Source organism: Caretta caretta, chromosome 20 (genome assembly GCF_965140235.1).
Source record: "Caretta caretta isolate rCarCar2 chromosome 20, rCarCar1.hap1, whole genome shotgun sequence".
In the NCBI taxonomy this organism is placed as follows: Eukaryota; Metazoa; Chordata; order Testudines; family Cheloniidae; genus Caretta; species Caretta caretta.
The window spans coordinates 6,796,141-6,811,042 of record NC_134225.1 but is presented as its reverse complement, the minus strand read 5'-3'; the positions used below and the strand labels follow the sequence as shown (position 1 = coordinate 6,811,042).

Here is a 14,902-nt window from a genome sequence, read left to right as displayed (position 1 = left end):
GCCTCTTCCAAGCCAGCCCTGGCCCTGTGGCTGGAGGACCTGAGAGCTCAGCCCTGCAGAGGTGTCATCTCGGTAACCCCTCATCAATTGCCAATAAGAGCCGGCCGGTTGGCTCAAAGTTCCCCTCGCCTTAGCCCTGCTGGGAAGTCCAAGGCAGCCAGACTGGCTGAATTCCAGCAGGATGCTGCCTTATCCAGCCAATGGGTCCGTTTGCCCCCACCCCCCGCCACTGCAGAGTGGGGCAAATTGGGGGCAGAGGAGCCTCTGGGGGCCTGAGAGGCAGAGATGCTCCTTCATGGAGGGGGGTGGGTTGTTCTGGGGCATGAGGGGAACAAAGAGGGGCCCCCCGTGTGCAGCAGAGACAGGGGAGTCTGGGGCGGAGAGGCACAGCAAGGGGTCCCCCCCAGGGGTGAGGGCAGGGGAAGGGAGGTGGTCCCTAAGCAGCAGTGCCCAGCAAGAAGACGTTTGAATCCTCACTCTGGAATGTTGGCAGGCTGCGGGCCAAATGACTCGCTGGTGTAAGCAGCCGTGACACCCTCTCCCCTCCTGGGAGCTCCCTTACACCTAGTGCTGATCCCTTTCCCTTCCCTGACTGAGCTGCAGCTAGCTCTGGGGCAGAGCATAGCACCTGTTCAGTCACGGTGTAGGGCAGGGAGCAGAGATGAGCGTCGTGCCCCAGTGAGATCACAGGGGGAACAGAGATCAGCAGGGGACGGGCTAACCGGGAGCCCAGCCTGGGACCCAGCCCGCTCTTTCTAGCTGTTCCTTCCCTCCCTATGACCCACACACATGGGTTGCCCCAGGAGAGGATGCTGCAACCCCCCTGTGCAAAGCATGCTGGGAATATCCGAGAGCCAGCGGTACCCACAATCAGCAAGAGACAGGGACGCAGCCCCGCCTGTCTCCAAACCGGCCTGTAGAAGAGCGAAGGCATCAGTCTAGGTGCCCGCTCCATCTCTGCCCAGGCCCATCCTATGTGGGTGGGACCTGATGATTCTGTGCCCAAAGGCAAAGTTTTAAAGTGTGTGTGTGTGGGCGGGTGACCCTGGCTGGGGGCAGAGGTTGGAGCCACAGGCCCTGCTATCTCTGCCCTGATAAGGGCTTTATCTTATCACCCCTGCAAGGAGGGTCCAAGGCTCCCATTTCCAGCCTGGATCCCAGAGTGGAAAAACTTCTCCAAGGACTTTACCCCCCTTGCCAATCAGCTGACCGGGCAGGGCCCAGCACGGGGAGGGAGGCAGCCCCATGGGAGGAAGAGGATGGTAGCTCTGGGGCAGCCGCTCTGATCTGGTCCCATTCCCTCCGGAGCCAACATGGAGCAAGCTCAGAGGGCCCCTGGCAGAGCCAGGCAGAGGAATAGAGAGGGGCGAAGGCAGGCGGAAGAGGAGGAGACTCAGGGGCTGGATGGTGAGGAGCAGGGGCAGAGCGGGGGCGGGGGGATAGGAAGGAGGAGGAAGGGGAGGTGGGGCGCAGTATTTCAGGAGCTCTGGGCAGGCGCGCAAGTATAGACGGGACCTGCCAGGGGCATCAGAGCTGAGCGGGGGGGGGCAGTGCCTGGGTCCAGAGCAGTGACTGCCGAGCATGCAGGTGTCGGGGCTGGAGCAGCCTGGGGCATGTCACTGGTGCCTGGGGCTAGAGCAGCGTGTGCCATGTCTCAGCCGTGTGCGGGTGCCTGGTGGTGGCGTGTGGCATGTTACAGCCATGTGGGTTGCCCGGTACATTGTGGTGACCATGTGGCATTTCAGACCCGTGTGCCCAGGCCCAGGTAGTGGGGGTGGGGTGGGAGGTGGGGGTCTGTATCTTACCTAGCTGGGGTGGACAAGCAGGGAGCTTGCCAGGTGGGGCTGGCAGCTCAGGTGTGTCCCATCATCCTTTTAAGACCTAGCAGCTGCAGCCCTGGGAGCTCCAGGCTCAGGGGGTGGCACCAGCCCATACTGGGGCTGGCATGTCAATGCCCCACCAGTCCCTGTGAGCCAGCAGGCCGGGCTGGCAGCCAACTCCTCCTGCAGCGCTGCCCCCGATGCAGGCTCGGTGGGCTGGTTTCCAGGGGCCCATCCCATCCCACTCCAATTTGCCTCTGTCACAGTATGAGATGGCACCAAGCCGTGGCGGAAATGGGGTGGGGGTCCCCAAACCTCCAGGCAAATGGGGATCTTTCTGGCCCTGCCACGTGGCCACAGAGAGCTCCCGACCCCTCTGGCGTGGACACGTGGGGCCCCCCATGCACGCCGGCTCTGACAGGAGCTGGGCTATACATCACCTCCCCTCCAGGGGGCACCACCCAGCGGGTGACACGTGACTGACCCACTGCCCCCGGCTCCCCCCCGCCAGGGAACATCGAGCAACAGGACAGTGTCACCAGCCTCATCCAATGGAGGAGACACATGGAGGTAAGGCAGGGCTCCACCTGGGTCTGGGGCGGGCCGGGGGATGGGATGGGGTGGGCATCGGGGGCTAGGTGGATGGTTGCCGGGGAAGGAGCAATGGGCAGGTCCCGTGGGAGAGCCCTTCCCCCCGGGCAGCTTGTCTCCTGCGGGGTAGGGGTGGGGGGGAATCAGGGCTAGAGGAGGACGCTGATGGCTCTGGAGCAGGGCACTGGGAGGAGCAGGTCCCCCCGAGGCCCTGGAACCAGCTGGCAGAGCTGCAGGGACTGGAGGGAGGCAGCTGGGATGAGGATGTGAGAAATTGGGGGGACAGGGGAAGCACCTCCCAGGTGCATGCTGGGATACTCCCTGGGGAGGCCAGTCACCACCTCGTTCCCCTGGGGCAGGCGGTGAAGTCGGAGCTGCTGGAGCACATGCACGGGCAGCTCGGAGACCTGCTGGACAAGGCCGTGGAGGAGGCTGCGCGGTCCTACCCGCAGCCCCCCAGGAAGGACCGGCTGGAGAGAGAGGATAGGTGAGAGCAGAGGGCAGGGGATCCACCCACCCAGCACCCCACTCCCCCCACCCAGCTCCGGGACTCCTCTCCCTGCCCCAATGCGGCACCACCCTGGGGAGTCCCCTGCTTCGGGGATCCCCTTCCTGGCCGCCAGCCAACCAGGGATTCTCCAACCTAACCCAGATGGGGGTGTCTGGGGTGTGACACGGGGTGCTGGGGGCACTGACATGGCAGCGGTGCTGAAAGCTGGTGCCCCCCTCCCTTGCCCAGATACCACCCAGGCCCCCCTGCTGAGTAGAGTCACTCACAGCCTGGGCCGGTAGCGAGGGTGCTGGACTGGGACTCAGGACACCTGGGTTTTAGTCCCATTCCTGCTGCGTGACCGTCAGCAAGTCACTGCCCCCCTCTGTGCCTCAGTTTCCCCTCCTGCCCCTTGTCCAGTTAGCCCGTGAGCCCGTTAGGGTACAGGCAATGTCGGTGTCACAGGGCCCCAATGGCAGCTGGAACGCCAGTATCTACTGCCCTGTTAACCAGACGCTCTAAGCATCAGACTGGAGACCCGCGCGTGCTGATCCCCCCGGAGGGACACCTTCCGCCCACCCACCTTGCAGCTGGTGGGGATGGTGACCGGCTGCTCTCTACCCTAGAAGTGCAGTGGGTGTGGGAACGTGGCTGTGAAAGCCCCTTCCCTGGTCTGTGGTTGCTGCTTGGTGCCAGTGGACATGAACCTGGCTACTGCAGAAGCCCAGTCCTCTCCGGCTTGAGCTGCAGGAGAATCCTCGTTAGCAATTAGTAGTGTAGGGCCTGTGAAACACAGCTGAGCTCTTCTGGTTCCACCCAGTAGCCGGCAGCAGTGAGCATGCACCAGCTCATTAGAAAGGGGTGGCCATTACCCTGGGATGGAAGGTGCACGCGGAAAGCAGTACCGATTCGGGGGTGAGGGTTTCTCCCCCGGGTCTAACCCCAATCCCCCCTGGAATCCTTTAGGGGGAGAGGCTCCCTGCTGGAAAAGCGGAAGGTGTTTGTCGACCGGCAGTCGCTGCTTGAGTGAGTATGGCCCGGCTTGGCACGGCCTGCACGTACAGGGGCAGGGAGCTGCACCGAGATGCCCATGTGTGCCAGCCTGACGCCAGGGGCAAGGCAGCAGCACCTGGCAGCTGGGATGGACCAAACCCCCATCCAGAGCTCTGAATGCCCAGCACAGGGCACCTGACACGATGGGCTCATCCTGGGGCTGCCTCGGGGAGACTTGAAGGCTGCTCAGCGACCCTAGAGGCAACCAAGGAGTAGCTGGGGTGAGGGATTGCCCCTCCCACATCCAGAACTGCCCCCCCTCCCCGACATGCCCTGGAATGGCCCCTGTGCTGTCGAATCTTACAGAATGGGAGGTGGGGGAGACAGAGCTGGGGAGGGGGGAGCTGTGTGCACCCCTAGAGGGGCCTCTTGTGCTGGTGCTGCAGGGCAACCACAAGTTGGGTCATTTAGTCAGGACACCTGGGTTCTCTGCCCGGCTGTGGGAGGGGAATGAGATCTACTGGGTAGAGTGGTGGGGCTGGGAGTCAGCACTCCTGGGTTCCAGTCTCAACTCTGGAAGGGGAGCAGGGTCTAGTGGCTAGAGTTGCGGGGGGTGGGGGGCTGGGAATCAGGAGTCCTGACTGTGCCACAATCTCAGATGAGTCTCTTTGCCGCTCTGTGCCTCAGTTTACCCACTTGTAAAATGGGGATGAGGATCTGCCAGCAGCTTTGTTATTGAAGGTTGGAGGAGTCTCCCGCCCCCAGCCAGGAAGAGGCTGTGGACACAGGGAGGGTGGGGCAGTCCCTGCCCTTCCCCTAGTTCTGGGCGGGTAACATGAGCTCCCTGCCCTGCTCTTTTCCAGCGAGTTGATGGAGGTGGAGCACTTCCGAACCATCTACCACATGTTCATCGCCATGCTCTGCGTCTTCATCGTCAGCACTGTTGCGGTGGACTTCATTGACCAAGGGAGGTATGCCAGGAGGATCCCCGCCTCAACCAATCACGGCCTTTTGTGCCTGGGGGTGTGGCCAAGGGGGATCCCTGCCCTGACCAATCAGAGCACAGTGTTTCTGGGGATGTGATAGATCACCAGGGCCCCACATCCCAGCCTGAGAGACCTCAGCTTGCACTGAAGAGCAGAAAGTGGCATTTTCTCCAGCCCCTCCCTCCCCCCACCCCGGGGAGACCCTTCCTCTCTGCCCATTCAGCGATGATAGCAGCAGGGCGGGGTGTGTGGGAGGGGGGTTTAACCACGAGAACATGAGTTGGGGCCCATCCCCTGCATGGTGAGAATACGCGGCCTGAGGGCTTCCCAAGGGAGCACTGGGAGGAAGCCTGGGGCAGCCTTCCCCGGTGTCCGTAAGAGTTAGGAAGGTCCACAGTGTTTGCCATAGGGCAGTGAAGGTTCACAGGAGGGCTTTAGGGCACGAAGATCTCTAGTGAAGGTTCATGGAGCCATGAACACCCCTAGTGGAATGCCATAGGGCCCTGAGGGTGCGTAGGGCCATGAACACCCCTAGTGGAATGCTATAGGGCCCTGAGGGTCTGTAGGGCCATGAGTGTCCCTCGGGCCCATGATGCATGGAGGGTCCATGGTGCAGCTCTGAGTCTTGCGTCACTCTCCTCTCCCCCTGCAGCTTAATCCTGGACTTTGAGCTCTTCATCTTTGCCTTCGAGCATCTCCCCACAGTGCTGGCCACCTGGCTGGTTATGTTCCTCTACACCCTGCTGGTCCCCTACAAAGCCCTGCAGCTGTGGGCTGGCTCCTACCACACCGTGCGCTTCCCCCGCCCCTTCACTGCCATCCTCTGGGGGGCGCTGCTGGCTTGCCACGCTGCCATGCTTGGCTTCTACCCCGTCTACACGGTGATCCAGCACCAGCTCCCACTCGCATACAGGTTCATCGTCATCCTCGAGCAGGTGAGTGCCATGGGGCTGGGCACAGAGGGGCAGAACCAGGCACAGGCAGGGCAGGAGGGCCCCATGGCTCAGCAGGACCAGTTGTCCTGTCCTGCAGTCACCGTCCTGCTGTCCCGAACTCCTGCTTGTCCCACTGTAGATGTCTCCAACCAGATGTTTCTCTGGACAAATTCCTGGAGTCTCCCTGAGCATCTGGCTCAGCATACAGCCCCACAAAGCTAGGGTCGTCCTATCTTTCTGGATGGGGGCCCAGCTTCCACTGTGGGGTCCACATGGGATGCAGGTAGAAGGGGAAAGATTGGAGCTGTGAGAGGAGCTAGCCAGATTCTCGGTACGGTGTCCATGCATCTCTGTCTTCTAGGGAACCGGGGACACCCCCAGCCCTGGTGCAGTTCTGGCTGGCGGTGGGGGGCTGGCTCTCTGGGGACCGGCCAGCTCAGGAGCATGAGCAAAGTTCCCTGTTCCCTCCTCTCCAGATCCGGTTCCTGATGAAAAGCCATTCGTTCCTGCGGGAGGCTGTACCCGGCATCATCCATGCCAAGCCGCTGGACGGTAAGTACTGATCGCAGGACCCCTCTCTGCCGGTACCCAGTGCCAGCCAAGGCCCCACTCTGCCGGTACCCAGTGCCAGCCAGGGCCTGGTTCCAGCCAGGGCCCCTCTCTGCCAGGGCCTGGTGCCAGCCAGGGCCCCTTTCTGCCAGTACCTAGTGCCAGCCAGGGCCCCTCTTTGCCAGGGCCCGGTGCCAGCCAGGGCCCCTCTGCCTCTCCCCCAGCGCTCCCTGCAGACATTTCCTAGCCACACATTTGGTTTTCTCCTTCCAGAGGAAGTGAAGCTGCCTGCGTTGTCAACGTACTTGTATTTTCTGTTCTGCCCCACGCTGATCTACAGAGAGAGCTACCCCAGGTGAGCCTGCTGCATGCCATGGCAGAGGGGGAGGAGGGGCACCAGGGACATCACTCCTCTGCTAGCTTCCCGAGGGGGGCTGTGCTGAGGACAGAGGGATCCCTACCTGGGGGAAGCCCCACTCCTCCCAGGCTTGACCTGCTTCCCATGAGTGTGCTGGGTCTGTGAGCAAGTGGGAGGGATGGATGGGGGGGCATAGTCTGAAGCTCCAGCCACTGACCGACTCCCTTCCCCCAGGACCCCTTACATCCGGTGGAAATACGTCGCTCAGAACTTCGCCAAGGTGAGAACGGCTGCTTTCCTCTGAAATCGTTTCCTAGCGTTCGAGGGCAGAAGGGGCCCTGACCTTCCGGTCTGACCCCCTGGCTAACCCAGGCCGTTGCGTTTCGCCCAGATATCCTTACGGGGTGCCCAGCCGTGCCCCATGCTGCAGAGAAAGTCGAAAACCCCCGAAGGGCCTTCCCAGCCCTGATCCATCGATCAGTTAGACCCTGAGCATGTAAGGGATGGTCTACGCCGGGGCGGGCTAACTACGGCCCGTGGGCCGGATCCGGCCCCTCAGGGCTTTGGATCTGGCCCGCGGGATTGCCACCCCCTAGCGCCGCTCCCAGAAACCGCTGGCCCCCGGTGTGTGTCCGGGGGGGGGGAGGGGGCAGAGGGCTCTGTGCGCTGCCCTTGCCTCCAGGCACCGCCCCCTGCAGCTCTCATTGGCCGGGAACGGAGAACTGCGGCCAATGGGAGCTTCAGAGGAGGTACCCACAGGCAAGGGTAGCGTGCAGAGCCCTCTGCCCCCCGCCCGTCTGCCCCAGGGGCCGCAGGGAAGTGGTGCCATGCAGGGCCAGGCAAGGCAGGCAGGGAGCCTGCCCTGGCACCGGTGCGCGCCGCTCCCACCTTGAAGCCGCTCCAGGTAAGCGGCGCCAGGCCAGAGCCCGAACCCCTCTTGCACCCCGCATCCCAACTCCCTGCCCTGAGCCCCCTGCTGCACCTCAACCCCCTGCCCTGAGCCCCCTGCTGCACCCCGCACCCCTCCTGCAGCCCCCTGCACCCCAACCCCCTGCCCTGAGCCCTCTGCCTCACCCCTCCTGCACCCCAACCCCCTGCCCTGAGCCCTCTGCCTCACCCCTCCTGCACCCCAACCCCCTGCCCTGAGCCCCCTGCTGCACCCCACATCCCTCCTGCACCCCAACCCCTTGCCCTGAGCCCCCTGCCACACCTCAACCCCCTGCAGCACTCCGCACCCCTCCTGCACCCCAACCCCCTGCCCTGAGCCCCTGCTGCACCCCACACCCCTCCTGCACCCCAACCCCCTGCCCTGAGCCCCCTGCCACACCTCAACCCCCTGCAGCACTCCGCATCCCAACCCCCTGCCCTGAGCCCCCTGCTGCACCCCGCACCCCTCCTGCACCCCAACCCCCTGCCCTGAGCCCTCTGCCTCACCCCTCCTGCACCCCAACTCCCTGCCCTGAGCCCCTGCTGCACCCCGCATCCCTCCTGCACCCCAACCCCCTGACCTGAGCCCCCTGCTGCACCCCGCACCCCTCCTGCACCCCAACCCCCTGACCTGAGCCCCCTGCTGCACCCCTCACCCCTCCTGCACCCCAACCCCCTGCCCTGAGCCCTCTGCCTCACCCCTCCTGCACCCCAACTCCCTGCCCTGAGCCCCCTGCTGCACCCCACACCCCTCCTGCACCCCAACCCCCTGCCCTGAGCCCCCTGCTGCACCCCGCACCCCTCCTGCACCCCAACCCCCTGCCCTGAGCCCCCTGCCACACCTCAACCCCCTGCAGCACTCCGCACCCCGCCTGCACCCCAACCCCCTGCCTGAGCCCCCTGCCACACCTCAACCCCCTGCAGCACCCCGCACCCCTCTTGCACCCCAACCCCCTATCCTGAGCCCTCTGCCTCACCCCTCCTGCACCCCCAACCCCTGCCCTGAGCCCTCTGCCGCACCCCTCCTGCACCCCAACCCCCTTCCCTGAGCCCCCTGCTGCACCCCACACCCCTCCTGTACCCCAACTGCCTGCCCTGAGCCCCCCCACACTCCGCACCCCTCCCTGCACTCCTGCCCTGAGCCCGCTCTTGCACTCTGCATGCCCTCCTGCACCCCAACCCCCTTCCCTGAGCCTCCTCATACACCCCGCACCCTTCCTCTGCCCCAACCCCTTGCCCTGAGCCCCTTCTTGCACACCGGACCCCCTCCCACGCCCTGCACTCCCTCCTGCACCCCAACCCCCTGCCCCAGCCCTGCATGCAATTTCCCCATCCAGATGTTGCCCTCGGGCCCAAAAGTTTGCCACCCCGATCTACGCTGGCATCAGCATCGCTATCTCTCAGGGATCAAATCCACACTCTGGAAAGACGCAGCTATGCCAGGCTAACCCTTGGAAGAATTCTTCCGTCCACCTAGCTACCGCCTCTTGGGGAGGTAGATTAGCTACGTGGCTACACTGAAGCGCCGTAGCGAGGGACTGAATTTTAAGAGTAGACACGGCCTTCCCACCAGGCAGGAATCTAAAGAGAGGGAAACCATTGCTCAGCCCTCTTCCAGAGCGGGCCGTGCGCGATGCCAGCTGGCGGAGGGGAAGGATGGCTGTTTGGTTTCAATCCCCTCCTGCCCTGTGACACACTCCCCTCTAAACCCAGGCGAGTCATTCAGTCCCTCGGTGCCTCAGTTTCCCATCTGCAAAATGAGGATGATTGACGTTTCCCAGCAAACTTGTTTTTCGCTGGAAAATTGGGCTGGGCGGGGGTTGACAAAACCTTTTCCTGCAGAAGTGTCTGCTTCCTGCTGAGAGTTTTGACTTGGGCGGGGGGGAGAGGGTGTCAAAAAATGCCAGAAAGCGGAAATGTTTTGGCGGAAAATGGTCGATATTCAAATTTCCAACGAAAGACTGAAATTGGACCCTGGGAAAAAAAAAACAGCCTCTAGCCCTTGTGGTTGCAAAAAGCCAACGTCGCCTGAGTGCGAGCGGCGCGGAGACATCTGCCTGAGTCTGCAGAGAGCCCGAGGCAATCGCTCAGGGAGGTGTGAACGGCGCCAGGCCTCTCAACTCCACTGCCCAGTGACAAGCATTTCAGTCTCCCTGCGGGAGGCTTCTGGGAGGAGCTGGAGCGGGGCATGTCCCCAGCTCTAACCCTGCACCCCAGCAGAGCGTGCTCGTTCCAGGGAGCAGCATCCCTGACTGGGTCCCCCTGGCAGTTCCTGGGCTGCCTCTTCTATAGTTATTTCATCCTGGAGCGCCTCTGCATCCCCATCTTCACCAACATGAGCAAGCAGCCCTTCAGCATCAAGATGCTGGTGCTGTCCGTCTTCAACGCCACCCTTCCAGGTACACGGCCCCCACCACTCCCCTCCTTGGGTGGGGCTGGGGAGAGGGGGCGGTGCTGTGCAGAGCTGGGAGGGGCCACGTGGGGCTGGGTGCGTGGGGGGACTGTGGGAGGAGGGGTCATATGGGACTGGGGGTGTGATAATTGCTGTAAGTAACCAGCAGGCCAGGGTAGCTGGCCTGGTTGGCAGTGCCCCCTAAGGGTCGGGGCAATCCCGCTGTGGAACAGCGGGCGTGGAGGTTGGCGAGGCTGTGGCGATGGGAATGGGCAAGCGGTCCCAGGGCGTGACGGAGGGGAGAGGAGGCCCCGGAGGTGACAGACTGCATTGGGGTGGGGGGCAGAGACCAGGCGCGCCTGCCCCAGCACGGAGCCGTCCAGCCCAACCCAGGCCAGACGCCCCTTCTTGCCACTGCAGGGACCTTCCTGCTGCTCCTGTCGTTTTTCGCGTTCCTGCACTGCTGGCTCAATGCCTTCGCCGAGATGCTGCGCTTTGCGGACCGGACCTTCTACAAGGTGAGCTGGGGGAGGGAGGGGAGGGCCCTCTGGGGCCAGCCCTGCCGCCACCCACCCTGATGTGGGACCCATAGAAAGCTCGAGGGTCTCTTCTCCCCACACCCCTGAAATTCTCAGCCAGGGTGCCCTGTGCCAGGGCTCTGCCTGCCCCCTGTTGGGGGCTCCTGAGCTGGCTTGCAGTGCCCAGGCCCAGCTGGGCTCCCCTGTGCCACGGAGCTGGGTGGGGAAGGGGTGGCCGCTCTGTCTGAGAGCTACAAGATGGGCAGAGGGCACTACCAGTGCAGCGGAGCTGCAGGGGCTGGAGGACACCAAAGCTCCAGGGCCACGTGGGCACCACGGGTGCTGCAGATGGGCGTGCACACGCGGGTGGGCGCTGCAGCACCCTCGGCCCGGGCTCACTCCCCTCTCTCCCTCGTCCCTCTCCCTGCATGCGTGCCCAGGACTGGTGGAACTCCACGTCCTTCGCCACCTACTACCGGACGTGGAACGTGGTGGTTCACGACTGGCTTTACTACTATGTCTACCAGGACCTGTTCTGGGTATGTGGCCCTGGTGCCGGTTGGACATTGTGGCCGTCACTGCGGCACCTGGCAGGGGTGCGGGTGGCGCTTGGAGCCTTGTTCGGTCAGGGGGCTCTGCAGATGACCATAGCCCAGCTCTGGCTCCCTGGCCCAGGCCAGCGGCCCTGATGGAGGGGGCGCTCGCCAGCCCAGGCAGTGAGGATGATGCCCTTGGACTCAATGAAACGGGAACTGCTGATGATGCAAGGGGGCTTTGGGCTCTGAAAGGATCCTCGCTGCTCTCCGTCCAGCTCAGGGTGCCAGGCGAGCAGCCAGAAATGGTCCTGGGCTGGGGAGGTAGATGCAGGGAGGGGACACAGTGAGGCTCCCTCCTCTGGATCCAGCTCCCTGCTGCGGGGTGGTCTCATGCAGAGGAAAGGATCTATGCCAGGATGGTGCGGAGCTGGGGGAAGGACAAGGAGGGGGGGTCTCACCATAAGGGTGGCGTGGCACTAGACACGTTCCTGGCAGGGCGAGGGTTAGTAATGGGATGGGCCATCGGCCTGGGGGGAGCTGGGGTCTGGGACCTTGCTCCTTGTGGCTCCTTGGTTCAGTGCCTTCTCCCTGCCTTCCAGCTCTTCAGAGGGAGGTCCCGGGTCGCAGCCATGCTGTCAGTCTTCATCATGTCCGCCATCGTCCACGAATACGTCATCACCCTCTGCTTTGGCTTCTTCTACCCCGTCATGTTCACCCTCTTTGCCATCATTGGAGGTGAGCGCCGCCTAGTGCCCGGCTTCTCGGTTCCCAGGGCGAAAAGGGGGCAAATGGAGAGCGCCTTCGCCAGCCCCACGCCAGCCCACAGTAGTGGCCAATGAAGCATAGATGGGAGAGGATTGAGTGGGTCTCGGCCCAGTTCACAAGGCTATGGGGTCACTCAGCAGAGACGGGGGGAGCCCAGTGGGGTGGGGACAGGAGGTGCGTGGGATGGGGCAGTCGCTGCCCGGCCTCCCCCTTGGCTCTCCCCTCAGTGATCTTCAACTTCCTGCTGAACGACAAGCGGAAGAGCCCGATCTGGAACATCATCATGTGGACCTGCCTCTTCATCGGCCAGGGCATCCAGGTGTGCTTGTACTGCCAGGAGTGGTATGCCCAGATCCACTGCCCGCTCGAGCAGGTGAGGGCACCCGGCCCGGAGGCTGGTCTCGGTCACAGGGGGCAGATCTCACCCAGCTGCCGTGCCAGACACCCCCAGCCTCATCGCGGGTCACTTATCTCCCTAGAGTACTAGGGTCCCCTTCTCCTCTAGGCCCCTGGGTCACAGCCTGTCGCTCTCGCCCAGCAGCGAGGGGTGTTGGCCCTCCCTGCTAGGCTGTGCCCATGCCTCAGGCCTCTCCCTCTGGCTCAGTCAGTTGGTAGTGTCCCCCTCCCTCTGGCCTGGCCCCAAGTCCATTACCCCCCAGGGCAGCGAGGGCCCAGTTCTGTCACTAACTGGATTTCCGGGGGGGTTCTCAACAGAATACGTTCTGGGGGCTGGTGACGCCACGCTCCTGGTCCTGCCGCAGCTAGGGGCCCCTTTGGATACCGTCTTCCCCATTGCACCAGGAGGACACTCAGCTGCACCCAGGCCTGCCGGACACCCCAGCTACCGAGAGCTCCTGCTGCCAGGATGCATGGAGGAGCTGCATGTGCCCGTCTCCGCCCCTTTGGCTCCTTTCTTGCTCAGCATGTCCCAAGTGGATCGGGCTGGATCACGTTTCCCCAGCGAGGCCGGGCCTTCTGTCGCTTCCCCAGGGAGGCTTTGGGCAAGAGGGCATTGCCAGTGGGCCTGGCTCTCTGGAGAGACCTGGGGTGGGGTGAGGAGCAGCTGCCAACCCAGCCATGCACCAGCGAGCTACACTGGACATTCTTGTACTGAGACAGCCCTGTGCAGTCTGTGGATGGGCCAGAGTAACAGCAGGGGCCGTCCCATGCCTCAGCCCTGGGTTCATGCCCGGCAGCTGGACTCTTTTCCATCCACTCCTATGGGGGAAAAGGCCACACTAGAATTCTGCACACACACACAAACGTGCCTGGTTCAACAGGTTACTGCTCCACCTCTGGATAAGACCCAGACTCTGGCATTGTCTCAATCACTGGGTGCCGATCCTGACACCAGGCACGGTTCCTCCATTCACACTCCCCCACCCCCCAAGCAATTGACACAATCCTCTAGGCCAGCAGGTTAATCGACAGGGCAGCGCAGCACTTGGGGTAGATCAAAGGGTTTGTGAGCACAAAACCACATCTGCACCATGAAAGGACAGAGCCCAGCCCTTTGGCTTCACTAACAGGGCAAGCTGCCATGAACTCCAGCCCCAGCTGGCTGCCAGTTGGGACCTGTCTGCCTGGGGTGGCACCTCCTACTGAGCAGGGTACAGTTTTAGCGCTACTGTACCTGTGCAGTGCATCAAGGGGACCCTGCGGCCATCGGCTCACTCACAGGGCCAGGCTTTGCTCCCAGCAGCTCCCAGCCATGCTGCTCCAGGGACATTGTCCCAGGAGAACGGTGTCCAGTAGGAGTGTGGATTCCTTTATTGGTATTGCCTTATACCAGCATAGCTACTTCCCCTTGCAGTGTGGCCGAGTGGATTGAGGGTTGACGCAGGCCTCAGAAGACCTGGGTTCTGATTCCCAGCTCTACCACTGGGTGACCTTGAGCAAGTCACTTAGCCTTCCTGTGCCTCAGTTTCCCCATCTGTAAAACAGGGATAATGATAGGGCTCTCCTTTGTAAAGCACTTGAAGAACTACTGATGAAAAGTGCTCTATAAAAGCTGGATATTATTATAGGCATTCTTATACCAATATAACTGCATCCACACCAGGGAGGGAGCCTGTGCTGCTTTAACTATATGGGTATAGCCGAAACGGTACAACTTTTGCATGTCAACAAAGATAAGCTGTTTATGAATGGGGTGGGTAGGGAGAGAGAGAACGTGTGTGTCAGTCGTATTAATATTGATAGCAGAACTGATCAAATTGTTTCCATTAAAAGTATTTTCAGTGAGAAGTAGCTTTTTGAACCATGCAAACAATTTTGGTGGACATTTTACTTTGCAAATTTTTCAATCTTTCATCAATTTGAAATACTTTTTTGTCTGCTTCCTCTCCTTCCCTTTCTCTCTCTTTCCCAACCCCCATTTCCTTCCTTTCAGAGAGGAGAACAGAGGGGGAAAGAACACTAAACATGCATGTTTCATTGCAAAAATCCAATGTTTCCACAAAATATTTTGAAACAAAGTGAAAAAAAAGTTTCATTTCCTTCTGAATTTCTCGCAGGAAATGCTCAGTGATGGGCGAGCAGCCCTAACAAACGGCGATGGTTTCTATTTGAAAAATAAGAGTTTCTGTGGGGCAAATTTCCACTCATCTAGCAAGCCAGATGCCTCGTCCCTGTAGTAAGAATTCCCCCATAAAGGGAGCGACGTGACATGAATTAAAAGCAAAACTTCAAGACAGCATCTTTGCAGGGTTGTTGTAGCCATGTTGGTCCCAGAATATGCAAGACAAGGTGGGTGAAGCAATCTTTTACTGGACCAACTTCTGTTGGTGGAAGAGACACGCTTTTGAGCTCCACAGAGCTCTTCTTCGGGGACATGTAGATCTCCTGCAGCATTTTTCAGAGGAGCAGCTGTGTAAGTCTGTATCCCCAAAAAGAACAGGAGGACTTGTGGCACGTTAGAGACGAACACATTTATTTCAGCATAAGCTTTCGTGAGCTACAGCTCACTTCCTCAGACACGCATCCCATGAAGTGGGCTGTAGCTCACGAAAGCTGATGCTCAAATAAATTGGTTCGTCTCTG

The 14,902-nt window shown here is 61.4% G+C and overlaps 1 protein-coding gene across 1 annotated transcript; it reads left to right on the top strand.

The window, feature by feature from the left end:
• The first annotated feature begins 1,313 nt into the window (after positions 1–1,313).
• Positions 1,314–14,495, top strand: SOAT2 (sterol O-acyltransferase 2). Its single transcript, XM_048834726.2, has 15 exons — positions 1,314–1,407; positions 2,332–2,390; positions 2,771–2,898; positions 3,868–3,927; positions 4,758–4,865; positions 5,533–5,815; positions 6,292–6,367; positions 6,638–6,719; positions 6,957–7,002; positions 9,919–10,048; positions 10,462–10,559; positions 11,000–11,098; positions 11,695–11,830; positions 12,088–12,233; positions 12,575–14,495. The coding sequence occupies exons 1-15, from the start codon at positions 1,314–1,316 to the stop codon at positions 12,623–12,625; spliced, it is 1,596 nt and encodes a 531-aa protein (XP_048690683.2). The 3' UTR covers positions 12,626–14,495.
• The last annotated feature ends 407 nt before the right edge of the window (positions 14,496–14,902 follow it).